Genomic DNA, 27,820 nt, shown 5'->3' on the forward strand with positions numbered 1-27,820 from the left:
TTTCTTTTTTCCCGGTTTTGATCGTAGCTTAAAAATAATAAGTTGTGTATCATACGGAATTGGACAGCTCCTCCATAAAATCACCAACCAAACTTTCATCTTCGCTGCACTTCGCTGGACCTCATGGCTTGAGAAGTCCAGTATTTTTACAGTCAATGGTTTTTGCTCTATGGTCATTATTATTTTATTCATTACTGATCGATTTATTCTTTTTTAATTCATTAAAAATTTGTTTAATTAATTATTTTGTGTTAAAAATAATGATATTTAAGAACATTGGAATGTTTTATCAGCGCTTTTCTTGTGGAAATCCTGATGCGGCTCAGCCTCACCCAGACTCTGCCTCCAGCAGATAAATTGAGTTTGAGACCCCTGCAGTAGATCATACCATTTAGGCTGTAAAAGAAGTTTCACCAGAAGGCACTGCAGACTGTGGTCAGCTACAGTCCAGTGTGTTCCACTGACATGAACACACATCATTGTTCTCTACACTCACAGCTGACACTACACTCATGCAGCTTGGAAACATCTAAACACAAGTCAGTCACTGAAACACATGCAGTCCCAAACGGACATCTGCTCAGTACACACTGACAGTACCTCGGTATATATAGTATACAGTATGTAGGCACTGACCGTGGGGGGGCCGAGCAGACACATCCATGCTGTGTTGACTGCTGTCTTCAGTGTGTGAGCGTTTTTTGTCAGCCTCCATGTTCAGTAAAAGCTGCGACAGAGGCACGTCTCTGAAGGTCACCTGACAGGATAAAGGAAGAGAACAGGTGGATGACGGAGGCTGTCCATCAGTAAATGACCAGCCAGGGCCTGCTTGCATTGAGGAGAGAGCAGCTGCTCTCATGACTTGCCTTGTCCAGAGCATATCCTGAGCCCACAGGAATGTTGTTCCCAATGATCCACTCTAGCCAGCGTTCTGGAGCCTGGAAAACCTTCCCTTCACTCATCATGGAACCGTCCACCATCACATGTGCACAGTGAAGTTTCCCCTGCAGAAGGACAGACATGAAGGCGAGCGTTTCCCTGTGCTGCAGAAACGACATGGATACACTCATGAAGGAACATTATTTGAGAATGTGAGCAAAAGGACTTGAGGTTCCTGTCATCAGAGAGTTGCTTGGAGGTCTGACCTTCCAAAGAAGCTGCAGAGCACTTCCAGGTGCCAGTGCCCCCCCCTGTACGAGCAGACGGAGGTGTCTGCTCTGTATCAGTGCGTTCTGTCCTTTCATTTTGACCTGCTGCAGGGATGTTTCTGCTGGTTGACTTTTCTGAAAGATACTACTTCTGTCTGACTGCAGGTCCTGTCGGGGAGGGCCTTTCAACAGACACTTCAAAGGTCCACTCCTCTCATCCTGTTCTCTAACTTGATAGGAGCCGCCTGTTTCCTTGGCAGGTTCTCCAGTTGTGTGATGCATCTTCTCTCTGGTAACAGAGCTGCACTGAACTGTTGAAGAGGGAGCTTGAAGTGCAAGTCTTGCAGCAACTAAAGTCTCTTCCAGATGCGACTGCGTCTGCAGAACCTCCACCAAAGACTTCTGACATGATGCCAAGGACAGAAGATGAGTTCTTAGCACGCGGTGCCGAAAGGAGTTGGATACTTTTCTGCAGAGACAAGAATTAGTCTTTTTGAACTATCAGAGGAGAGAAAGCATGCTGACAAAACATATCACTAAGACGGCAAAGAAAAAGCGTTCTTCAACCTTTAAAAGAGTTGAAGTCAAATAACGATTGTGTGTTTGCTGAGGTCACTAAAGTCAGTTTGAATTAGGAGTGTAAGGATTCATTTGAACAATTCCATTCAACATTTGTGGTTGCTGATTCAATTCACCTTTAATTTTGGTTCATTTTGAACAATCAATTGGACCTGATTCTCTGACCTAAAATGGATCAGAACATCTCGATCCCAAACTTCCAGCAGTGTGACTCAGAGATCAATACCTGCTACTTAACAGAGCAGCTGAAGTTTTCCAGATTTGTTCTGTTTATTCAAAATAATCAATTAAATATGTGCACAAACAAGTAATCAAGAATGAATGTCAAATGTCACATTTTAGTTTGATAAAGATGTTTTTCCACATCAGAATAATCTTTATTAGAACATTCTATCACTCTGTATGACTTTGATCAATTCAAAGACTGGAATAATGGTTGATCACTTTTTTAATGACATCACAGTTGTGCTGGTTGCTTTTAGGTTATAGAGAAATACATCTATCATGTCTCAATTCCAAATGGTATTGTCTGATATTGATTCGATAGTTCGATTTGATCCTGCACAGACAGATTAATCTGGTTTGAAATTGATGTAAGTGTTGTTAAATGCAATGAGGTCGAGAAGGTCGGTGCACCAACGTTTTGTGCTGGTGCAACTAAGAAAAAAATGTTAGTCCCACCGGTTCAACCAGTACAAAAAGTTAGTCTAGTGCCCTGGTGTGACCATCTATAGAGTGAGAAGCTGTCAGTCTCTGAACTCACTGAAATCTTCTGTACAGGGAGTCTTTCTCCAGTCGCTGCTTGCTGAGGATGTCCTTCAGCACAGACTGAATCTGCACCAAAGCTGCCAGAAACCTGTCTGCAAACAACAAAAGGATTGACCAAACAAATGCAGCCATCACAAAACGCCTGCACATCCTTTCATTCAGCTTACCAACACTGTTGACCTCCATCAAAGGCCAGGCGGACATTTCCGTTTGTTTCCCCTTTAGCTTTTCCAGAGCGGCTCTTCTGCCAACTGAATTACTCAACTATCAAACATAACAAGAGAGCAAATGAACGAGAACAGGTGTTCTCACAGGAAGACTTATCTCCTAAAGACTAATTCCTCAATTCACACTGGGTTCGGAAGCGTGCGTTAAAGCGTGCATGTGCGTGTTTCGGGGTTCTGTATTCAGAACTCTCACGTTCACACGTTGGTACACAAGTTTTGAAAATTGTGTTTTTGATGTTTTTAAAATATTCTTGTAGCATTTTTGTCACAATGGATGTTTTATTCAGGTTAAAACTGCATTTCTGAGTATTTTTTTATTTAGATGGAATTGGATTAGGAGCAGAGGAAAAGTCATGGTTTGAAAAAAAGTTTGGGTTTGTGACACTGTCACTGCCATAGCCAGGCCACAGTCTCCTTTCTCTGCTACAACTGAAGCATCAACCTGTGAACAAATAAATCCATTATCATCTCCACGTTTCTCGTCTGAGCTGCCATCTGGCTCTAACTCTACATCTAGATGACTCAGATATTGCCCTTTTTTTTTTTGCTAAGTTAATGTTAGCTTGGGCTTGTGAGGTGCTATATGCTAGTGTAGAGTGTAAACAAGGAAATGCTGGGAAGGACACACAGCTAACCTCCACATCGACTCAAACCAGAATCCCATTTCTAATGAGCTCCTGCAGCTCTGCAGAACATGTCTTCAAAAACAACTAAGGCTCTGTGATTCCGGCTAATAACTGCATAATCATAAAAGACTACTGAGCAATTTTAACACTTCAACAATATAGTTGAAGTGGGGCTCTACAGCAAATTCTTATGTAAATGATATTTTATTTTGATACGTCTAAATCCTCAATGCAAATGACAGTCAGCAGCATTTCCAGTCACTAACCATTAGAGTAAATATTACATGTTATTGAACAAACTTTCTAAAGATAACAGTCATTTTTCTCAACAATAAAAAGCCTTCTAAAGAACTGTTCTACAATATCCAGTTCAATTTGATTTAGAAAGCCCAATTTCACAAAATAATTGTGATATTGGGGGGGTTCATACCAGTAATTGTACAAAAGCAGAAAGTCAGTCATAAAACATAAACAATACCTGGTTGCTAAACTAGACTAATTTACACTGGTTATCCCTGCTCTCAAATTCTTCTTGATAAGGAAAAACTCTTTAAAAAAACAGATTCTAGGAAACAAAATACACTCAGCGAGTTCCTCATCATTTGATAGATTCTAAAGAATTGAAAATGGTCATTTGTTGAATTTTCTGCATTTATTTACTAAAATCTAAAGCTATTCCATCAGAAACATTTTCATAGGTCAAGTTCCATTTGAATAAAGGACTCTTATTTTTTAGCAGCTTCACAATTCTTTCATCCATTGAACTTTTAGTTTCTGCTTGAATTTCTTAGCAGGATGTCAGAATATCCTCCAGAGCTGCTGTTTGGATGTGAACTGCCTCCATCCTCACAGAGATTTGGCTCCAAAGGTTCTCAATTAGGTCGAAGTCGTGAGATACTGTATGTTCAAAACGTAGAGGCTGAAATGTAACTTTTAACGCACATTAAAAGTTAAATTAGTTGAACTTTGATCAATCAGAGAGTTGGATTTAGTAGTTACGTATCGATGATGTCCTTTTTAGTTCACAGAAGTACTAACCGTTTGAAAATTGATCATGAAGGAGAAAGGGATAGTTGAGGTTTGTGTCCGGCCAGAATGCTACGACACCAAATCTATCGGAATAGGGCAGTGAAAAAAAAGCCTGGAGTGAGAGCTGCAGCGTTTTGACCTTTTGGCCTCTTCCAACCGTGAGCACATGCGCCAGAATCTGGTAGCGACAGTGTGAACAGTGTATGACCCCGCGTTCAGCACATTCCTCAGCATTGAGCGGAAAAATACTGACTGTGGATTCAAACCAGGAACAGTAAGCATGACCATAGGAAATTACTCACATTAGGATCCATGCTCTTCATCAGGTGAAGGTTGCTTGGGCCATCACCTGCTTCTCTGACCCACGTGTGAGTTGGGTCAGAGCAGCGCGGTGCTGAGGATGCAGCGCCTGAAACAAAACTTCTTCAGTTGACTGAAAAAAGCAAAGCTAAAGAAACCACAGCATGATAATCCTAACTCATAGCACTTCCATCTTAAATACTGTACATAAAAATAAAGGTTTGTCCAAATGTTATTAGAAAAATGCTCTTAAAACGACCCAGAGGAGGATAAATGTTGTCAGGTGCAGAAGCTGCAGTTCAGCAGCCAGGTAAAAGCCTTCAACAACATTTAAAGAGCCCATCATCTCAGTGTCCATCCTAACGGGAACAAACAGGCAGCACTGTGAGTGTTCAACAGCCTGAGCTGCTGCACACGACGCTGCAGAAACTGGAAACTGCCTCCACTTCCTCCCTGATTTCAGACTGACCGACACAATGCAGTTAGTGAAAGTCAGTAGAACCTCACTGGACTTAACTCTCACTTTTCACTTCCTCTTCTGTCTTCCTCAGACAATCATCCACCTCTCCTCTGCATCTTCGCACCAAAACCCTAATGTCCTCCTCCTCTCCACCTTGAACCTCCTCTCCACCCTCAACCTCCTCTTCAGCTCTAAGCTGCAGTCTCAGCTGAAAGCCAGGATGCAGCGTTTCCATCTGATACCAAACTGGCACTAAGAATTGCGTGACGGGAACAGAACACTGGAGCGAAGAGCGCCAAGCGAGCATACACCCAGAGGATCCAGGACACTTCAGGTCCAATGATCCCAGGAGGATGTGGAGACGCATCACGTGCATCACAGACGAGAGATGCACAATACTCCAGGGACCCTTCTCTACCGACACACTCAATAACTTCAAAGCCAGCTTCCAGGACTCCAATACCCCCCTCCCCTTCCAGCACCACCCTCACTAAGTGAGGAGGACCCTTCAGAGAATCACTCCACACAAAGCAGCTGGACCCAACATCCTCCTGTGCACAGCAGCTGACAGACACTGCTCTTAAACTGGCAGTGGTCCCTCCAGCCGGAAGACCACCGCAATCATCCCCGAAGCATCCTCACTGACAGGTCTGAGTGACCATCAGCTGCTAGTCCCTACCTCCATAGTCGACAAGTGCTTTGAGAGACTGGTCATGCCCCGCATCACAGACTCCAGAACCGTCACAAAGGATCTGTACCAATCCTAGACATAAAACAGACGGATCATCTCTGACGTCACTATAGGCTTCCACAGTCCCCTACTTAAAGGGGCCCTACCATGATTTTCTTCAGCCTTTCAGAGTAAACTATATCCATATCTTCTTCACCTTTCAGCTTATCCCATTTTGGGATCGCCACAGCGTAACAGCACCCACTGTTTCGCATTTTGGCAGAGTTTTTACGCCAGACGCCCTTCCTGACACAACCCTGTATTTGAGGGGCACAGGGACCCAGTTAGGCAGCAGCTTCAAGGGTCTTGACTTAGGACCCAATCTGGACAAGGATTGAACCCAGGGCTCCTGGGTGCAAACCCAATACTTAGCCCACTGAGCCATCCAGCTGCTGAAACTATATCCATACTTATGATCATATATTGATTTTGGACCACAAAAAAAGTTATTTATTATTTATGAAATATGAGTCCTTTTTGTGGACCGTTTTAATACCTGGAAGTAAAACGACTCGATTTCTGAGGCTCCGCCTTTCACTCCTTGTCAGTCCCGCCCATTTCACGACATCATCCTTGAGCCTGCCTCCCCGAGCCTTCTCAGTGTGCCAGTTTTCTGTTTCAGATCAAGCTTTGTAAACTAAACCATGTGACTAAAGATCTCTTCGGTCATTGACCCGCAGATATGGGGGCGGGTCAAAACAGAAGAGAAACATGGATGCACTGCGGTCTACAAATGCTTTTCAGGGTTTTTCACTTCTTCAAACTTTGTATTTTCTGATGGATTTTGATCGTCTGTATGAAGGTCAGGTTCAACACTTTGTACTGCAGCTTTGGTACCGCGGAGGAATCCTGCATGACGGTTACTGGAGACGCTACGGCTATTTCCTGCATAGAGAATCTGGTTACAGCCACCACCACCTAATTTACAAGCGCCACCAGCTCCTGCCGTTTTAACAAACACATGATCAAGTGTTCCCGAGCCGCAATCTTTCAGTCACATGTAACTGCAGTTACACACACCCACCAATAAGGCCGAGTGGCGCTGTGTCCAAATTAGCGCATTATTTATTAGTCACGCAGAAATAAAATGCAGAAATAAGACAACCCCACGCACGTATCAAACATTCCTGCAGGACAATTTAGATCCCTGAGAGGATAATTCAGATCCCATGAGCCCTCTCTGCACCTGCGCGCTCGTGTTTAATCCTCCGTGAGCAGAAAAAGTCCTCGCGCGAGTGTCTACTTCCACATGCTTGAGCTGCTCCCTCGGGCACAAGTGCGCTCTACCAGAATCTCAGTGAGCGCGCGCACGTGCAGCCCTCTGTCTCTGCCCCCAATAGTCAAAAGTCCTTTTTCATTCGCGCACAGAAAGTGTCTCTGCGAGCAGAGCCAGAATCCCCGCGAGCGCTCACCGATATTCGGCTTAATCTCAGTTAAAAGTTTAATTGTAACTTTTTCATTTAAGATTTAATTTGGATATTGGGGTAGAGGGCATGGGAAAAATAGCATATTCATCATTCTTTACTGTCAGTTTTTGTAGATTTGATCTCAGACATGCAAATATAACCAGAAACTACATGTTTTTATATTTTAGTTTATGTTCAAAGTTTAAGGATGTGTGAATGTATATTTATGCTTTGAAGTACTTTATATGTTTTCTCAAATATGTGTTTTAAAGCTTTTTTAAAAAAGTAATTTTAGGCTTTTATCTTCTTGTTTTTTCCTGTTGTTTTTTTTTTTCTCTTTACTGATCTGAAAAATGATCTGAATCGTGATCCTAAAACCGTGACACGATCTGAAACATGAGTTTTGTGATCCGTTACACCCCTAGTGAGTATTGTTTCTTCTATAACCGTGTACATCTAGCTAAATGTAACACGGGCACAAAACACTTTGGTTGCATCCTCTTGCTCTGCTAATTATTCTTTGTCCCTGCATGATTTGCCCGCCTCGGGTCACGTGACTATAACCATCCAATCAGCTGGCTCTATTAACAGCAAGCAGGAAGGGACCAGTAGAACACTTAGATGAGCCGGGAAATGTTTGTTGTGCTACAAGGAGCCACCTATCCATCTAAAAACAACATACTGTTGTTCTTTTGACGCGGAATCGGTGAGTACACTCTCCAGTTAATTTTGTATTGTTAGGAAAAGTTGTTTGAATGTTAAATGAATTATCAGTGATCAGTATAGAGGGTACGGTAGTCTTTGGAGCACCAACAGAACCAATCGGCTGCTCTCTGCGAGCGAACCGTTTCTCTGAGCAGAGCAGCAGATTCATACCTTTCATGTCTGTGAGAGAAGGTGGTGGAGGGTTGCTTTGTTAAGGTGTGAGTTTAGGACTGCAGTCCATTCGGCTAATCTGCTCGAGACACCTGCCAGACTAAGGAAAACCGTGTCTCCTGGGAGAACTGTCTCTCCGGGCGGCTTCAGGACCGTGTGAGCCTCCGCCGGCTCACACGGTGAATGTGGAAATGCTGCTCTGCGCTCCGAACAGTCTTGAGGAATGTGTGAAAAAAAATGTGTGAATTCATGTTTCCAATCACATCCAGACTAAATGAACATCCAGACTGATGTTATTCCCACATATTAACATGCAGCCAAGATTCACATTGCTGCATGGATTAAAAAAAATTATGAGCGAACAGTCACTTTAAAATATTAATAATAACTAGAAAAGTTGCATTACCTCCGATAATGAATGTGTGAATACAATTTGCAGAATGTGGTTGCTGAAGATGCTAAATCTGTTAGCTGAAAATGCCAAAAGTATTTGTATAATGCTAAAGTTGCATAAATCCCTTAAATTTGCATAAGAACTGTAAAAAACCTGAGTAGTTGTCAAATTAGCTAAAAAAGCTAACATGATGCTAATATGTTAGCTAAACTCAAAATTATCTAAAAAAAACCCTTTAGTTGCCAAATTAGCTTAAAAGTTAACACATTGCTAATATGTTAGCTAAACTTAAAATTAGCTTAGAAAACTCCATTACTTGCCAAATTAGCCAAAAAAGCTAACACATTGCTAATATGTTAGCTTAACTCAAAATTAGCACAAAAAAACCTAAGAAGTTGCCAAATTAGCCTAAAAGCTAACACTTTACTAATATGTTAGCTTAACTCAAAATTAGCTTAAAAAAAACCTAAGAAGTTGCCAAGTTAGCCAAAAAAGCTAAAACTTTGCTAATATGTTAGCTAAAATCTAAATTAGCACAAAAAAACCTAAAAAGTTGCCATATTAGCCAAAAAAGCTAACACGTTGCTAATATGTTAGCTTAATCCAAAAGTAGCCCAAAAAAACCTATGAAGTTACCTAATTAGCCAAAAAAGCTAACACGTTGCTAATATGTTAGCTTAACTCAAAATTAGCTCAAAAAACCTAAGAAGTTGCCAAACTAGCTAAAAAAGCTAACACATTTCTAATATGCTGTCTTAACTCAAAATTAGCTTAAAAAACCTGATTAGTTGCCAAATTAGCCAAAAAAGCTAACTAATATGTTGGCTTAACTCAAAATTAGCTTAAAAAAGCCTGATTAGTTGCCAAATTAGCCAAAAAAGCTAACAGGTTGCTAATATGTTGGTTTGACTTTAATTTAGCCATAACATCCTACTTTAATGCCAAATTAGCCAAAGAAGCTAACACATTGCTAATATGTTAGCTTATATAATATATGTAGTTTTGTTGTGTAGTTGTGTGAAGTTGTGTTAAATTTGTGTAACTTGTATAATTGTAAGAATGTGTTGTAAAAGTATGAATTTCCTGAACATGCTGGATGTGTATAATTGCATAAAATGCCGAATTTGCTTAAAATTTGCTCAAATTGTGTAGTTGTGTAAAGTTGTGTTAAATTTGTGTAACTTGTGTAATTGTAAGAATGCGTTGTAAAAGCATGAATTTCCTGAACATGCTGGATGTGTAAAATTGCATAAAATGCCGAATTTGCTTAAAATTTGCTCAAATTGTGTAAAATTGTGTAGTTGTGTAAAGTTGTGTTAACTTTGTGTAACTTGTGTAGTTGTAAGAATGTGTTGTAAAAGCATGAATTTCCTGAACATGCTGGATGTGTAAAATTGCATAAAATGCTGAATTCGCTTAAAATTTGCACAAATTTGTGTAAAATTCTGTAAAGTTGTGTTAAATTGTGTAATTTTGTGTAACTTGCATGAATTTTAACAATGCTGGAAGTACAAGCATGAATTTCTGAACATGCTGAATGTTTTAAATTGCTTGAATTGCATAAAGTGTGTAATTTGCAGGAATTTTTAAAAAAAATCCTATTAGTTATATTGGGGCTGAAAAAACGCACAAATTGTGTAACTACGCAAAAACTGTAAAGTGCACAACTACTAATAATACAAGCTGTAATGTTCTTAACGAGCTGAACGTTTTGATACCAAGATTGTGTAAATCGCATAAAGTGTGCTTGAGTTTTTACGTGTCAAAAAACGTACGGAAGAAAACGTAAATAAAGAATCTCAATAGTGTGAATGCATTGAATGCATTCACACAATGAAAGCACGTTCAGAGGATCATCTCACTCTATGCATGATCTTTGTTTGTTTACAGAAGAACTCACTAGTTCTTCTTCTACAGCTATTTTTTTAACAGTTCTGCGAATGTCAGAAGGATTTATTCCAATCAAATGAGTAGCACATGGAAACGTTTGTTATTTTTGGATAACATTTTTTAGGCCCATGTGCACCATCTAATCCGATCTTTGATCTGATCCAGGACATTTTTCACATGTAAACGCAGATAGTAACGGCTAACCACCTTTGCTAGTCTACAGCAAGCCAATGCAGCAGTGGACTAATATTTACATCATGAATCTTTGCTGGTAAGTACTTGGTTGTTTACACATAGTATGTAAAGCGGTGCAAGTAACTTTGAGACAACAATAAAAACCTTTTTTGCTCTACTGTGTGTTAATATGAACACCGTTCTACAACTCATAAGTTCAAATGTTACTTCTGTGGTTCCAGTATGTAATACTGAAACATAATATCTTCTTGTAGCCTTTATGTACACATTTTTGTAAACAATGCATCATAACAGTAATGGATAAAAATGTTGTGTTCTGTCATGTTATTAAAACTCCTGACATATGACCACATATGATGTTGTGATAACAAGTAAGGCTGTGGATCATTGCTTAGGTGGCGATCCGATTCGATTCACAAATCAAGCTCGACAATTCACGAATCGAACCACGATTCTTACTTTTTAATATGTTTATTGCCATGTGTATGTCTATTTACTAGATGGATGAAAATTGAAATTATTTGTATCATATCACCACCATTTATACCCTTATTTAGAACAGGAGATCAAAATCAACAAAACTGATAAAAAAACCCCACAAAGATTCAGAATGAAAGAAATTTTGTTTGTCATTTTAAATTTTTTTGTCAACCTTCTGGTTAAGTTCAGCAGTAACATAAACAACATAAAAATTGTCTAAAAAAAAAAATCACTGCTGTTTTGGATCACCTAACAGCAAAACCTGAAAATGTTCTCCAGTTTTTTATCCTCAAAGTTTTTCAATATTTTACGTTCTAAGCATCACATATTGGTGGAGAGTCCGTATGAAAAAAGTATCTTTTTCCGCAGCAGAATCAGCTGATTCACGTTGATTACATCCTCCTTTCAGCAGTGTGAGGCTGTTTCTTCAGAATAAGGAGTTTCGTTAATTACGTCAAATGTTGAAGAGTTATCATAGTCAAAAGAATGTAAACACTGAAGCTAAAGCTCCGATGTTAAAGCTAATTCATTGTTTCAGAAGTTATGTCTGTGAGCGGAACTTCAGTCTCAGTTTTTGAACAGAAAAAAGCTCTCGCTAGTTTTACTTTGAAAACCGGAAGCTTCACCGACATGAACATGTGTTTACTTTCGTTGGCAATACCACGGCTCTTTCGGCTTTGTTTTAGTTCGTAAACTTAAAATCCTACATTAATCTGCATTTCAGAGCAAAGGTACATCGTCCCCAGATGATATTATGATCATATTTTACTACAATTTACTACATTTATAAAGATCGCGAATCAGCGATCTTGGACGTCGCGAATATCCATACTCGAATTTTTGGGAGCAGATCGCGAATACCTGGATGAAGGTGATTAGCCTTCATCAAACACGGAATTTTAACGACATAGGGTTTGGAGGGTGTACAGCCCTACCAGTTTGAACCGGAGGTTTCCTCATCTGAGGATACAGGGGCTTCGGATGACGATGGTGAAAGCTCAAACAGCGATGGCGGGGAGAAGACGACCAAACTTGACTATAGAGGAAGTAAAAGTAAAACAAGGTTTCCGTAGGTGTACCTGCGGAAGGATCATTACCGGAAAAGGAAAGGCGCCGCCGGTGGAGCAGGAGCATCCTTTGTCGTCCTCCTCCAGGGCCGAGGCGGACGGAGCCCCCCCGCCTGGGTCTGCTGCTGCTGCGGCGACGGGTGGGCTCGCTCCTCCGCCGCCCTCTTGGCCTCCCTCGCCCGCGTGCAACCAACCAATACCGCACTCCTATTCACCATTATCCTGTTCGAATCCCCATATCCACGGCAGTTGAAATTCTATTATGTTAAGTAATTCCATGCCCAGAAAGTCATCACAACACAAGCGGATCTAGCTGTATCTGTACCGACGTCACACGACCTATGACCTACTTATCGGTGGCTGCAGAAAATCTGAGCGACCGCGCTATCTTTGAACGCTTGAAGAGAGTGCACGGGGTGACAAAATAATTATACGGGGGTTCATTTGTGACATAAATACTAATGTTTTATTGCAGTTTAAGAAAAATCACGATTTTCACCGCACAAGGCCTTTAACCTCCTTATGCTCAAGCTAATATTTGAGCTAACCCTCCACACAGATGTTCACATGGAATTAAATACTGTGGTAATAGAATCAAAAATGTGATGTATATCTGCAGAGGTTAAATCTGGCTGATGCTGAAGAAAAGTTCATACTGTAAAGTTCTAAGACAAAGTCTTTTTCTTAAATATTTTGTTGAAAGAGATTTAGGCCTGCACAACTCTGAGATATGTGATATCTGTGTTTGACGATATGACTTATGATAAATGGACAAATAAAACAAAAATATATTTCCATTTCAAATAGGAAAACTAACTAGATGAAAGCTAAAAATGTATTTCTTGAAATGTTTTACAGCTTACATATTTAATAAAACATGTATTAAGTACTTCCAAACACACATACTACATCAAAAATGTCAGGATTATTCCTATTCATAAAAAAACTCAACATGTTCTTATGAACAAGTGCATCATCAGGAACTGCATCTTTAAATAGGATGGAATCATTTACAGCTTTAAATTATTCAGTGTCTCCTGCTGCTGCAATTCTACGATCATTTGAGGAGAGAATTGCATTCTGTGTGATCAGAAACTTGATTTGAATGATGTGCGCCAGGGGCGGGGGCGCGGTGGTCCAAGGTATTAATGTGTGCAGGTGAACCGGATCGGTTTAATCTCTAACCGACGTTTCAGGACGAGCACATCCTCCGAGGTGTAGCTCTCAGCCATCATAGGTCTAGTTCAGTCATGTGTTGGGAAAAAAAAAGTTGTTTTTTTATCTGTAACGTCTATGCTCCTGCACCATGCAGAAGGAGGGCATGGTGCTCACGCCAGCTCAGAACTTTCATTTTTTTCCCCTTTTCTTTTTTTAAATTCTTACTGAAAATTATTTTCAGTGGATAGAGATGTACTTTTTAGGATAAAAAATGTCAGAAATAGACAGGGTTATCATTAATGATGCTTTGTAACCATGACATTGTTCACAAATAACTTTCTTCTTTTTATGAATTACAATTTGATTTTTTTTTTACCTGATTTATCTGATTGAAAAACAATTCTGTCACACATTAGGTCTATGACAATTCTTTTCAATAATAAAAAACGTTCTCAGTAGTATTTTAATTATGCTTATGATTTTTCAACAACGGAAATGCACATTATTCATGTTGATCTGAAGCCTCTGTTTCCAAAATCTCCTCTGAGGGGGCGTGGTTTTTAGCGCTGAGCTGAATAGCTCCGCCCCTGACCCCCCCTGTCTGATTATGATAGTTCTGTGTCTCTCTAGCATAAATCTTCACCGCTGCAACATAAAAACATCCATCACTATGGGTAATGTCCAGCCGTATGGTTCTGGTCCGGATGTCAGCTGGGATGAGGAAGTGAAGATTTTCATGGACCGACTGTCCTAAAGTGACAAACACTGGTTTGATCTGACAGGACACAACTGGAAGATATACAGTCAGTATCTAAAATGAAAGTTTTTTGCTGATCGTCACTAGCTCTGTGGAGACATTGAGTGTTGCTATTAGTCTGTGGGCTGAGCTGTCAGAGCAGACTCTTCCTGAAAGGGGCAGTCTCACTTTGTGACATTAGCACCCTCTCATACCCATTTTCATGGGTATGAGAGGGTCTGGTACAGATAGTGCAGGTTTTTAGAGGATTACTCAGAAATGCGTGAACAGATAAAAATACAGCTTTGGGGTTCTTTATAGAAAAAAATGAACAGTATCCCTCACACTTAAAAAAACAAAAAAGTTGGTTTTAAATTAAAGGCCTCGTGCAGTGGCATTTTTTTTTTTAATTAATTTAGAAAGTCAATGGAACTTGGAAAACGAATCTGATAAAAATATTCACTTAAAATGATCCAGCGCGATTTTATTAATCATTTTATGGTCGTGCACAGCTTTAAATTTGGGCGATAGGTGGTGATGGGCGGGGGCTGCGCGTGACGTCACTTCAGGGATCCCAGAGTGTAACAACAATGGCGGACGGTTTGAGAAGCGACGTAGACCACGATTTAGCAGATATTTCTTTGGATGAAGGTGATGAGCCTTCATCAAACAGAGGAATTTTAACGACACAGGGTGATAGAGTTGTACATACATTTATCTTATATTTGCTTTGTATGATTTTAACCTCTTTTCTCTTTCTGCTCATTTGAGGTCGTGCTCAGCTGGTATCTGGAAGGATGCAGTCATCCCAGGCTGAAGGCTGTCTGGAGGCTGACACATTACAGATACTCAAAGATGCTGACGCAGACCTATTGCATTGAACTAAGACATTAATGATAGTAGAACCAGTTTGAGGCTGTTTTTCCTTCCACACCTTGAGAGCAGCAAATGTAAATAAAATAAGACCGCCCCTGAAAGGTTATAAATATGGAAACCCTGAACCAAGATCTTCAGAGCGGGTGGAGACTGGTTTGAACATTCTCTGTCTGTTCTCCTTGTGCAGGTAAAATCTGATTTAAGAACTGAACCCTCTCTTGTCTTCCTTTCAGAAAAATGTTCCAGGTTGTTTGAACCTAACATTTAATTGGTCCTTCGAGCCGGATCCCAAGACATCCACGAGGTTCCGGCAGGTGCGGGGAAACCAGGGTGAGACTGTGGCCACAGCAGGTTCACTAGGAACCTCATCCCACCTTTGGGGATTCCAGGTTTCAGCGCACCGGTCGGGATCCGTGGGTTGACGGGGAGCCGAAGAAGAAAGACAACAGAGGGTGAGTGTGTCTTTGGTTAAAAAGAGAAGTATGACTGAGGGTCATAGAACGTAAAACCCTGTAAATCCTAGGCTCTAACAGGTGCTGAGGGACGGCGAAGTCCAAAGGGGACGGCAGAGTCCGACAAATTCCGCAAGAAGAGACGACTAAGTGTAGTACGTCAGGTCGGCGGAGACCAACAAATTCTGCAAGCAAAAAACAAAAAACAAAAAAAAAAAAGGGGGACGGCAGAGTCCGACAAATTCCGCAAAAAGAGACGACTAAGTGTAGTACGTCAGGTCGGCGGAGACCAACAAATTCTGCAAGCAAAAGTAGAAAAAAACAAAAAAAGTGAGTGATTGTGAGTGTGGTTGGAGTTTAGAATACCACTTGGTATTTTAAACTCATACAAAGCAGTGGGGACAAATAGCAGACTGGTGTGGATGCAACAGGCAAGAATTCTCCACTTGAAAGAGTTGAAGTGAGAATTACCACATCAGGTTGAGCTGCTATCCCACTGGATGAATCCCAGCCTGTAGAACACCCTAGGTGTTGACAGGACTGGACTAAATTCTCTAAAATACCGGTATTCAAATAAATACATAAATAAATAGTATAAATAAAAATAAATCATATAAATGAAATAAAAGACTAACAAGACAACAAAAAAAAAGAAACACTGCAGTGAAAAAATTAAAAATACCCTGAAATTAATGAAACATTAAAATAATGAATAACAGATTTAATGAAAGTCTTCATGAACAGAATTTAACAACAATACAGGACGCGATAAAAATTCAAAGAAGAAAAATGAGAAAAAGATGAATAGAAACGCCTGAAAGGTTAGGTTTCACAGAAAAGACAGGAGGCCTTTTCAGCCTTATCAGCTAAAGGCAGTGAGTGTTCTTTGTGTTGATAGTCTGTTATCGTGTGTTTTTGTCTGAGTGTGAACAAGCCGGCTTTTATAGTGTCTTCATGTGTTTTTGTATAAGAAAAAGATGGTTGTTCTCAGCTGAGAAATAAATGCAGAACAGATGAGAAGTATAAAGATGGTATAAGATATAATATACTATAAGTGACTGCTGGTCAGTTAAAATAGGAATACTTGATGGGTGGAAGTCAAATTGCTGGAAACAGTGTTCCATCTTGCTGCACGGGGCAGGATGAGACAGGAAGAAGCCGTGGAGGCTTCAGGGGTGAAAGAGGTAGAGGCCGTGGGGGCTTTCCTCCTGAATGCTGGAACTTAGGAAAACCAGGACATTTAGCTCAAAACTGTCCTCCCCAGAAAGATCAGCCTAAGCAGACAACATATATGCCCGATCATTCAGCATGACTAGCCGACCACAGTCATGCTGAGGGGGGGAGTAAACAGGCGGTTTTGAACCTTGCAGAAAACTTTGCTCTTGGTGAAATGAAACCTGAAGTGATTTTGTTGGTAAATGGCAAACAGATAAAGTTTTTGTGTGACACAGGAGCATGTCGTACAACTTGTAGAGAACCTATACCTGGTGTTGCTAATTCAGGCAGAGAAGTTGTGATTAACTCAGCTAATTGTGAAAAATGTGACAAAATCATTCTGTTTCACATTTTCACAAATCAGAAACTGTTTTCAATGTATTCTTTAGGATCCAAAGCCTGATTTAATGCAGGTTTGAGCTGTCTGGGTGCAGCAGTTCTTGAACTGTTTTTTGATGTGAAAAAAAAAAAATACAGTGGAATGTTCCTTTTGTGTTCTCGCAAATTGGAGGCTAACCAACTTCAGCATCATTGTTAACAGGAAGCTTTAACACACGTGTCAAAGTCAAGGCCCGGGGGCCGGATCCGGCCCTCCAGATCATTTCATTTTATTGTCATTAATGGCCTGATGTTATCTTGCGCTTATGATTTTACAAAATATATTTTTATGGAGAGTAAAATATTGAAAGTTTACGTTGATTTATTCTGGAATAATATTCCTGCCTTTTTATTATTCAGAATTTTATTAAAAAGTTACGTTTTTAAAGTTTACAAATTGTCATTCTGTTAGCTTTTTGGACTATTTTGGCATTTACTGAGATTTTTTAGGCTATTTTGGAGTTTGGCTAACATTTCAGCTACATGCTAGCTGCTTTGGCTAATTTATGCTTTTCTTTTTATGTTTTTTAATGCTGTTTTGGAGCTAGACTAATGTTTAAAAACTGGCTGTTCTGGGTAATTTAAGTTTTTTTCATTTTTTTTTAGAGGATATTTTGAAGTTCAACAATTTTTTATTTTTTTCTCAGCTACAGACTCGCCTGTAAACAAGCATGTGACCTCCATATAGACTCGAATAATTTTTGCGGGGCACGTTTAACTTGTACAAGGCACAATCCACAAGAGAACTTGAGACCGAAGCGGGGAAAATTCCCTACGCCACAAAACCCTTTTCTAATAATACACATGGACTTCATTGAGCTGAGACAAAGTGAGGGAAAGAAATTTTGTTTGGTTATCATAGATGCTTTCTCAAAGTGGGCAGAAATATTTCCAACCAAAGCACCAGATGCTATAACGGTGGCTAAAGCGCTATGTGAAGACATTATTCCCAGGTATGGAATACCTGAAAAAATCTATAGTGATAACGGATAACGGACCCCATTTTGTAAATAAAGTGATTTGTAAGATTGGAACACTATTCCATATTGATTTAAAATACCATTGTGCGTACACTGAACAAAAAAGAATAACTAATAAGATTTACTTATGAAAATCCTTGTAACAGTTTTCACTAACGATTCTTGATTAAATTTTACTGCATTTATGAATATAAGAACTACCAACAACAATCTGGTAAAATTTACTTACGCCCACAAGTAAGGTTATGATCGAGTCTTAAGTAAATAGAGCAAACATAAATTTCTCTAATAAAATTTACATAATATTAGTGGATGCTCCGAAAGTGATTACGACAATTTGAAAAGTTGATCTTACTAATAAACAATCTAGATTTTGGTTACTCATAGAAAAAAATAAGTAAACTTCACTTCTTTACTAGGAAAATCTATGTATTTGCATAATCTTTAGATTATTATGTAGGTATGAGGAATAATTAAGTTTTTATTACTTATGCAAAAAGTTATTTTCTCTATTAGTGTGCCATCCGCAACGTGCATGACTTGTAGAAAAATTAAATGGAACCATAAAAAATAGACTGAAGAAATGCATGGGAAAAAAACTGGAAGTCCCTGGACTCAATGTGTCGATTTGGTAAAAATGTACCTTAACATCACTAGTACAACCGGGTTAAAGCCTTATGAAATGATTTTTGGACGAGCATACCGTTTACCGCAGTTTAAGAACATTTGGGAATTAGATGTAGAAGTAAACCTTGCAGTTTATATGAGAAGAATGTTGGAGAAAAGACAGCAGCTCCCATCTAACAGTGACTATATATATTCAGCTTTTAAACAGGCAGATCAATTAGTGAAACCAGGGGACTGGGTGCTAATAAGAAACATAAAGAAGGAACACTGGTATTCACTTAAGTGGGAGGGCTGTATCAGGTACTGCTGACTACCCCTACTGCAATTAAAATTGCAGAGAGAGCAGCTTGGATTCATTTAACACATTGCAAAAAGGTCATCTCGTTCGAGGACCCCGACAGGGGAGGTGACCAAATCCACGGTAGGGTGGACTCTGGGGGATTTACAGCTCGGCCCTTCCTCTTATGGGTGGACTCCAGCCTCGAGAAAATGGAAACAGAGACTACCTATGAGTATTCAGACAGCAGGAGAGATTCATCCCTAGTACTGACTTTAAAAACAAGCAGCCTCCTATTAGATCAGAAACCTTTCTTATATAGTAAAACTGACAAAGGTCCACCTTGTTCCAGGTTAAGTCTTTGTGTGTATAAATCAGGAGAAGACCCATGTGTAAAATTTTACCTATGTTCAAACACCATGGAAGAAAACGAGGATGAAACAGGTGGTTAAAAAAAAAAGCAAACGAAAAACAAAATATATAGTGGTGCCAAGAAGAAAAAAAAATAAAATAAAACAACAAACCAAACACCCCTGATGACTAGTTTGAAGTAATTATGGGAATTTCAGGTGAAAATAATAACTGGTTGTTATTGGTTGAGCAAGCGCCAAATGTTACTAGACAGGACTGTGTTGTGTGTTGAGTCCCAGGCAACTGCTTAAAGTTATTCCTGCCTTAGTTATTCCTCCCCAATGTTTAAGTGACGTGAAGAATAAAACTAACCCTGGGGAAAATTGCACTGAATGGGATTCAGTTTTTCCTCTAGCTCCTGCAGATGCTAAGAAGCCATTATTTTCAAAAAGGGTTGCTTTAATGCTTGTTCATGTATCACCATGACTGGGAAAGGACCTCGATTGGGGGATTGGCCAACTGCATGGTGCAATTCCTCTGTTTTGATTGATTGATTAGTTCAAGCATAGATTGAAGAATACAAGACAGAACACGCAGTTATTTCAAACTCATTACAGAAAGAATTAAATACATTGATTAGAAAATAGAAAACGAAAATAAAGCACACTTTTGGTTCACTCCTTTTTTGTGATGATTAACCAAGGTCAGTAGAGTTTGATTTGACTTTAGATTTGTCTGGATTCAAAGATAGTTTGTTGAACTCCATCCATGATTTTATTTTGATTAACTTTGTGTTCTACACATTGATAAGTTCCCTTTGAACCTAAGTTCCCTTCTCTCCTTCATGTGGGAATCCCTAAGGTTTCTTCTTTTTTTTCCTGACTCAAGTTTTTTTTTTCAGGAGTTTTTCCTTACTGGGAGGGAGGGTCTAAGGGCAGGGATAACCTGTTTATTTAGTCTTAATTTTTAGCTATTGTTTGAATTTTGAAGCCCAATGAGGCAAATTCCTTTGTGATTTTGGGCTATGTAGATAAAATTGAATTGAATTAAATTTGATTGTCTGTGGCATAGAAAATATTTGTGTCATCAGCGGATGAAATGAGTTTTAAGAGTTTTGAGATTTTGAATATATCATTGATGTAAATGTTGAACAGCAGAGGCCCAGAATTGATCCTTGTGGGACACCACAACTTATCCCTTTGGCCTCTGATGTAAATTCATTAATCTTGACAAATGGTTTTCTTACTGTTAAGCAGCTTTTGACCCAACTTAGCGCTACTCCTCTGATCCCGTCCACTTCTAGTTTGTCCAGTAGGATGTCATGATTGAGGGTCAAATGCTTGTTTTTAAGTCAATGAGGATTCCAGCTGCATATTTCTTTTTATCCAGAGCATTTGTGATTTCCTCTACAGCATCAATGATAGCCATTGAGGTTGATCTGTTTTCTCTGAAACCAGATTGGCTTTCATTTATTGTGTTAGATTTGTCAAGGAATTTAGTTAATTTGTCGTTGAATATCTTCTCTGTTGCAGTTGATCAGTATTTTAGACCAGTGGTGGTGGTGTGGCGCTGATAAATTTTATGATAAGATGCCTAAGAATGTCACAGGTGTTTGTGCTCTGGTGACTTTACTGTTGCCAGTTTCTGTCTTTCCTACTTAAGCAGAAGCCGAGAAAGGAGGAGTCTGCTCGATGCTGCATCTTCATCCCCAACATTACCGCTGTGGATGGCAGCCTGACCAGAGTCATAGAAGGGCTTCGTGCCCTCGATGGTGGAATGGAAGAGCACTCCGGGGTTGACGCCACCATGTGGGATGCGTGGTTGAATGTGTTTGGCAACTATACAGCCCTTATGTCCTCTATTCTAGTCTCCATTGCAGTTTTTGCAGCTATTCTGACCTTATGTGGATGTTGTTGTATTCCCTGCCTCCGTTCTTTAGTTAACCGATTGATAATAACTGCTATCTCACCAGCATCGCCACCACCGGAACAGCTGTACCTTCTTTTAGGTGATGATCCAGAACCTGAACCAGTTTCTGATGAAGGAGAAGCCCTCTACCTGCCTGACCTGTTCCCAGACACTGGTGACTATGTAGGGCAAAACTTCTGAGTGTAAATGTATTTGTGCTCTTAAATGTGATCCTCCAGCTGAAAACCTTCCCAGGAGGTGGCTGACAGGTGATGTGAGAATTTGAGAAAATATGTGATAAACAGGGGAGAATTGATAGAGTTGTACATACATTTATCTTATATTTGCTTTGTATGATTTTAACCTCTTTTCTCTTTCTGCTCATTTGAGGTCGTGCTCAGCTGGTATCTGGAAGGATGCAGTCATCCTAGGCTGAAGGCTGTCTGGAGGCTGACACATTACAGATACTCAAAGATGCTGACGCAGACCTATTGCATTGAACTAAGACATTAATGATAGTAGAACCAGTTTGAGGCTGTTTTTCCTTCCACACCTTGAGAGCAGCAAATTTAAATAAAATAAGACCGCCCCTGAAAGGTTATAAATATGGAAACCCTGAACCAAGATCTTCAGAGCTGGTGGAGACTGGTTTGAACATTCTCTGTCTGTTCTCCTTGTGCAAGTAAAATCTGATTTAAGAACTGAACCCTCTCTTGTCTTCCTTTCAGAGAAATGTTCCAGGTTGTTTAAACCTAACACAGGGTTTGGAGGGTGTACAGCCCTACCAGTTTGAACCGGAGGTTTCCTCATCTGAGGATACAGGGGCTTTGGATGACGATGGTGAAAGGTCATACAGCGATGGCGGGGAGAAGACGATCAAACTTGACTATTTAGAGGAAGTAAAAGTAAAACAAGGTTTCTGTAGGTGAACCTGCGGAAGGATCATTACCGGAAAAGGAAAGGCGCCGCCGGTGCCGCGGAGCGTCCTTTGTCGTCCTCCTCCAGGGCCGAGGCGGACGTGCTTTTTAATGGCTCTTTTCATATTTTAATGCACCATTTATTTCAACATGTATTTATTTATTTAAACTTTTATTTATTTATTGCCACTTTTAAATAATTAATGACACATTTATTTATTTATTGCACATTAAATATATTTATTTCAATTTGTCTCTTTACTACCACGCTGGCAATGAAATAATTAAATATATTATGAAATGTTAAAAAGTGCTTTTCAATGGCTATTTTCATATTTTATTGCCACATTTATTTCAACATTTATTTATTTAAACTTTTATTTATTTAATTCCACTTTTAAATAATTAATGACACATTTATTTATTTATTTCAATTTGGCTCTTTTAACCTACAAGGGACAATGAAATAAATATGTCATTAAATGTTCAAATGTTCCATTTTAATATTTTATTGCCACATTTATTTCAACATTTATTTATTGATTTCAACATTTATTTATTTATTGCCACTTTTAAATAATTAATGACACATTTATTTTTTTATTTAATGGTGTATATATTTATTTCATTCTGGCTCTTTCCAGACTCCATAGTGCGCGGGCTGCTGCCATGACATCATCTTAAAGCTCTTTTGTAGTTCCAACAGAATTCTCTTAAAAACAATGTCATAAAACCACAACAATGAGACACAGAAACTCATTCAAATGTGGTCGGATGAATTCATGCTCAATAAAACAACTTTTAACCTTATCCACATTGATTCTACCAACAATCTACCCGTCACAAACTCTTATTAGTGTGTGTAGCTTAGCCGTAGCGTCTCCAGTAACCGTCATGCAGGATTCCTCCGCGGTAACAAAGCTGCAGTAAAAAGTGTTGAACCTGACCTTCATACAGACGATCAAAATCCATCAGAAAACACAAAGTTTGAAGAAGTGAAAAACCCTGAAAAGCATTTGTAGACCGCAGTGCATCCATCTTTCTCTTCTGTTTTGACCCGCCCCAATAGCTGCTGGCCAATGACTGAAGAGATCTTTAGTCACATGGTTTTGTTTATATGGTTTGGTCCATAGATATAATAGAGAGTAGATGCCGCATCGACCGCTACTTCCTATTGGCGCTGACGAGTCGCGGGCCGCCATCTTGGACTGGTCGCCCTCTCCGCTTGTTGTAATCTGTTTGACAGGCGCAACGAAGAGTCCTCGCGCTTAATCGATCATAACTCGCTGAATACTCAACCGATTTTCACAATTTGTTTTTGTTGCAAACATCATACATTTAGCTATGATCCAGTACACATGGGCTGGCATAATTTATCATTTATTCTGGGCTTAACAGTAATAGAAGCAAAAAATAAATAAAAGACTCAGCTATTTCAATATATATGAACACATACAGTTTTATTTTAGAAAGATAAAGATAAAGATACAAATATAATATATGCAATATATTTACAGAATTATAAATCATATATTTTTAGAGAGGGAGATAGAGATAATCAAACTCAGTTTTATATTTCTAATATATAGATAGAAATTAATATAATATACTTGTAGAATTATAAATCATACATACATATATTAGAAAGAGATACTCAAACTCAGTTTTTATATTCCTTATATATAGTTAGAATATAAATATAATATATGCAATATAATATACTTATAGAATTATAAACCATATATTTTTAGAGAGGGAGATAGAGATAATCAAACTCAGTCTCATATTTCTAATATATAGATAGAAATTAATATAATATACTTGTAAAATTATAAATCATATATACATATATTAGAAAGAGATAGATACTCAAAATCAGTTTTTATATTCCTTATATATAGATAGAATATAAATATAATATATGCAATATAATATACTTATAGAATTATAAATCATATATAGTTTTTAGAGAGAGAGAAACTAGGTGAACAAGAACATGACAAACCATTAAACCATATTTATAAAATGTTCTTTAAAGTTGGACATGAGCTAAAACCCCTGGAAGAGCACTTCTTTACAGGGCCTCTTCCTTGTGCTTCCTGACGGAATAACACCATCTTTCAGTCTCACGATCAGACCGGTCCGGTCAAAATCTTCTGGCTTAAAATGTTCACTGCAGAGCACAGACAAGTCAGTTGCAGTGAAGCCTTCTCTCCTTAAGGCCACTTCCCACTTCTTCCTCACATCTTTTTTGGGAAACCTTAAAATCGAAATTAAATAAAAGAGAGAGAGATTCAGAAGAGTCTACACAAACATGATATACATGATAAAGGAAGTCAATCTTGTTTTCTTCATTCTCCTTACAATTTAATTCCTAGTTTTCAATTTTCTATCTACATTTTTTATTCCATTTTTTCTATTTATTTTATTCTTCAAATTTATTAGAACCTTTTGTTTGTCAACAAATAAAAATTTCACATTTCTATTGATGATAAACCAAGCAGCTAAAATCAAATGAGTAAGTTTCTTTGCAAACTATTCTATAGTCAGATGTTCAGTTGTTCCTATTTGCAAATCAGTGAGTGAATGTCTGTCGAATATCCAACTAACTTCACCTCTGTAATCAGTGGAGTGGGATGGCAATGAAAGATATTTAATACCAGTTATATTTGTTTTATTTCTACAGTAGCATTGTTGTGCCATTTTTATGGAATATATGATTTAAAAAGTCTCAGTTAGCCTTCATAGCTGAGTGAACACCAGCACTAGATAGCTACGTTAGCTGTCAAAGATTCCACTGGTGTAGATAACAACACAGTAATAATATATTCTATTCCCTAAATAAAACCAATAAAAATGTTCAAACTTACTTGTGAAAGGTAATCCCCCGATCCCTGGCTTCAATAGTCCGCCGATTTGAGCAGGCATATGCCGCACAATGCTCAGGCATCTTGTGTTTGTCTTCTTTATTTTTGTTTGTCTTGGCGACAGGACGACCAGTCCAAGATGGCGGCCGCAATTCCTGCGCTCCAGCAGCCAATGTGGTATCTACTCTCTATATGATATCTATGGTTTGGTCATCCTGAGAAGGCTCGGGGAGGCAGGCTGAAGGATGACGTCATGAAATGGGCGGGATCGACAAGGAGTAAAAGGCGGAGCCTCGGAGATCGAGTAGTTTTACTTACGGGTATTAAAACGGTCCACAAAAATGACTCATATTTCATAAATGATTAGTTTTTTAGTGTTCTGAAGGTAATATATGATCATATATATGGATATAGTTTACTCTGAAAGGCTGAAGAAAATCTTAGTATAGCCCCTTTAATGTTAGAATATTCCTAAAAATTCAGCTGTCTCAGTTGAAATCACCTGTAAGAGAGCACGAGGCTCACCTGGTCCAATGTGCCGTGTCCTCTGAGTTCCCTCCTTTTGTGCAGCAGCAGCTGTGACGGTCAGCAGCAACTCCTTCATCTCCTCATTTTTAGTCATCTCCAAAGCACTGATGCCGCCAGCATTCCTGTCACAGGGGTTGGATCCACTCTCAAGGAGGAGCTTCACCACCTGCAGTATAGGCACAAGCATCTGTCCATGAGGAGGGGAGGGGCCTCTTGGACTGCTCCTCATGGAAGCACATCCACCTGATGACTTTAAAACTAGAGCTGTCAGGCGATTAAAATTTTTAATTGCGATTAATTGCATCCTGTCCAGAGTTAACTCGCGATTAATCGCAAATTTACATGTGGCCTTTTTTAAAGGAAAAAAAATGTGTGGTACGTGGAATTTAGCAGTTCTACATTAATTATGAAAACAAGAATGACAAAATTAATAGTTTTCATCAGAAATACTTTATTTTGTAACATTGTATTGAGATAAACTTTCTTAACAATAAAAGGCTGTAACATAAAATGCCTAACAAAAGCCCAAGTGCAAGTGAAGGGCATTTTAAATTCAAAACTTCAATCATTGTTCAGTAAAATAAAATAAAAAACATCAAAATAAAATTTCCATAACACTTTCATGTTCATTTTTTGTCAGGACCAAATCTTTTCCTCCTCTGCTGAACTACAGTAATAAATGAAATAGAGATTTATCATTTCCAATTAACTTTTGTTTTTTAAAACATTAAAGACTGAGAAAAGCGGGATACACTGTGGATAGTTTGACAGTCTGTTACTGCCGCCGCGTTCTCTGGCTGCAGCTGTATGCAGCGACGTGTCCAGTGGAGCTCACGCCATGAATATGCCGGCAGACAGACCGCTATGCTGGGGCTGGATCACGCTTAAACCTCCAGAACATTTAAAACGTCCCCCGGTGCGCTTACTGTTCGGAACGTCGGGGGTCTGCAGCTCTCGGGACGCGCCGACGGACGCGAGCCGGTACCACCAGACGTGGCACTGGACGCGAACCGGAGCCGGGTTAGGGTGCAGGAGCTCTCCAGGTCCTAGCGCCGGCCGGTTTTAGCACGCAGCTCGGAGGTTGGAGACCCGCCCATGATCTAGTGAGAGCAGCCAGAGTGTTAAAGGGCGGGACGCCCGCGCGCGCGGTATGAAAAGGCACGAATGAGAAAGTCCGCGATTAATGCGTCAAAAAAATTGTCGGCGTCAAGCACATGTCAGATTAATGCGTTTTTAACGCGACAAATCTGACAGCCCTATTTAAAACACAAGAACCGTCCTTGCAGCAGACTGAGTTTGTAAGTCAGTTTCCATCAGCTGGACTCTGCCTAAAGGTCAGTGGATCCAAACCTCGTTTGTCTTGTATACGACTTCAATTTATCAGATCAGTACTGTTGATTCTTTAAAGAAAAGGGTAAAGCAAATGAAGGGAGCTGATGATTAAGTGGAAAGGGTCATAAGAAAGCTGATAAAAGACTGACATGATTCCACATGATAGCTATGTTGCTTGTTTTTAAATACCAACGTTCTCAAAATACGATTGAATAAACAACTGCAAAAGACAGACAAAAACATTTTAATCATTTTTATCTGCAGTATTATGTAAGATTATTTATTTACTGTCAAACTGATATTTTCTCAGAATTTAATCCAAAATCAGACTTTACTTGAACTAGGAATGTCACAACTGTTTTTTTTGGCCCAATTCGATTCAGTCATTAGACTTTGAATATCTGTTTATACAGAGTCCTGATCTGATTCCTTTTAAACCCATTTAAAAAAAATGAACAAATACAAATAGATATACATTGTCCCCCATCTTAATTTATTAACCTTATTGGTTTATTTAACTCTTAAATTAAGCATTTCTGTGAAATAGTTTGAACAATCAAGTAACAATTGTTCAACTATTACCTAGTAAAAGTATGTGATAATTATTCATGTGAGAACGTTTGAGGACTGTAGCTTTAGGATCTTCAGTTACTCAACATTTTTGATCATGTGTGATTATTTCACACCAAAAATTCTAACAAATACTAAAAACAAATACTTTCTTTCCAAATTGTTGCATGATGGTGAGTATTCATGGCTAGCTCATATCAGTGTCATTATTTATTAATTTATGCTGTTTTTGAGCCATTTTGACTGTCTTTTTTAAAACTCTTTCCCTCTGAGCTTGCACTTAAACAGTTCCTCTGCAGTTGTCTCTCTGTCAGCAGCACACAGAACGCTATTCTTATTAAAAAAGAACCAAAAATCTGCTCTTTTTCTTGAGAAAAGCCTTTTTAGATCCCTGTTTAAGCTGAGACAAAATGAAAGAGATGCCTACTGTCAGTTTGAAGCATTTACTAAAAGAAGTCTGAATCTGTTGGCTG

The 27,820-nt window shown here is 39.0% G+C and overlaps 1 protein-coding gene across 3 annotated transcripts in view; it reads right to left on the reverse strand.

The window, feature by feature from the left end:
• Positions 1-27,820, reverse strand: part of LOC112137758 (ankyrin repeat domain-containing protein 31) — a 52,172-nt gene that overhangs the window by 7,551 nt on the left and 16,801 nt on the right. The window contains exons 5-12 of one of the 3 annotated variants that reach the window (XM_024260227.2): positions 25,443-25,611; positions 5,817-5,900; positions 4,680-4,786; positions 2,663-2,759; positions 2,491-2,587; positions 1,146-1,617; positions 867-1,043; positions 637-757 (exon numbers count right to left, since the gene is read on the reverse strand). In XM_024260227.2, the coding sequence (XP_024115995.1) occupies positions 637-757; positions 867-1,043; positions 1,146-1,617; positions 2,491-2,587; positions 2,663-2,759; positions 4,680-4,786; positions 5,817-5,900; positions 25,443-25,611 (1,324 nt within the window). The remainder of the gene's footprint in view (positions 1-636; positions 758-866; positions 1,044-1,145; positions 1,618-2,490; positions 2,588-2,662; positions 2,760-4,679; positions 4,787-5,816; positions 5,901-25,442; positions 25,612-27,820) is intronic. The other 2 variants (XM_036215820.1, XM_036215821.1) reach the window with 2 other exon arrangements.

Source organism: Oryzias melastigma, linkage group LG16 (assembly GCF_002922805.2).
Source record: "Oryzias melastigma strain HK-1 linkage group LG16, ASM292280v2, whole genome shotgun sequence".
NCBI classification, from domain to species: Eukaryota; Metazoa; Chordata; class Actinopteri; order Beloniformes; family Adrianichthyidae; genus Oryzias; species Oryzias melastigma.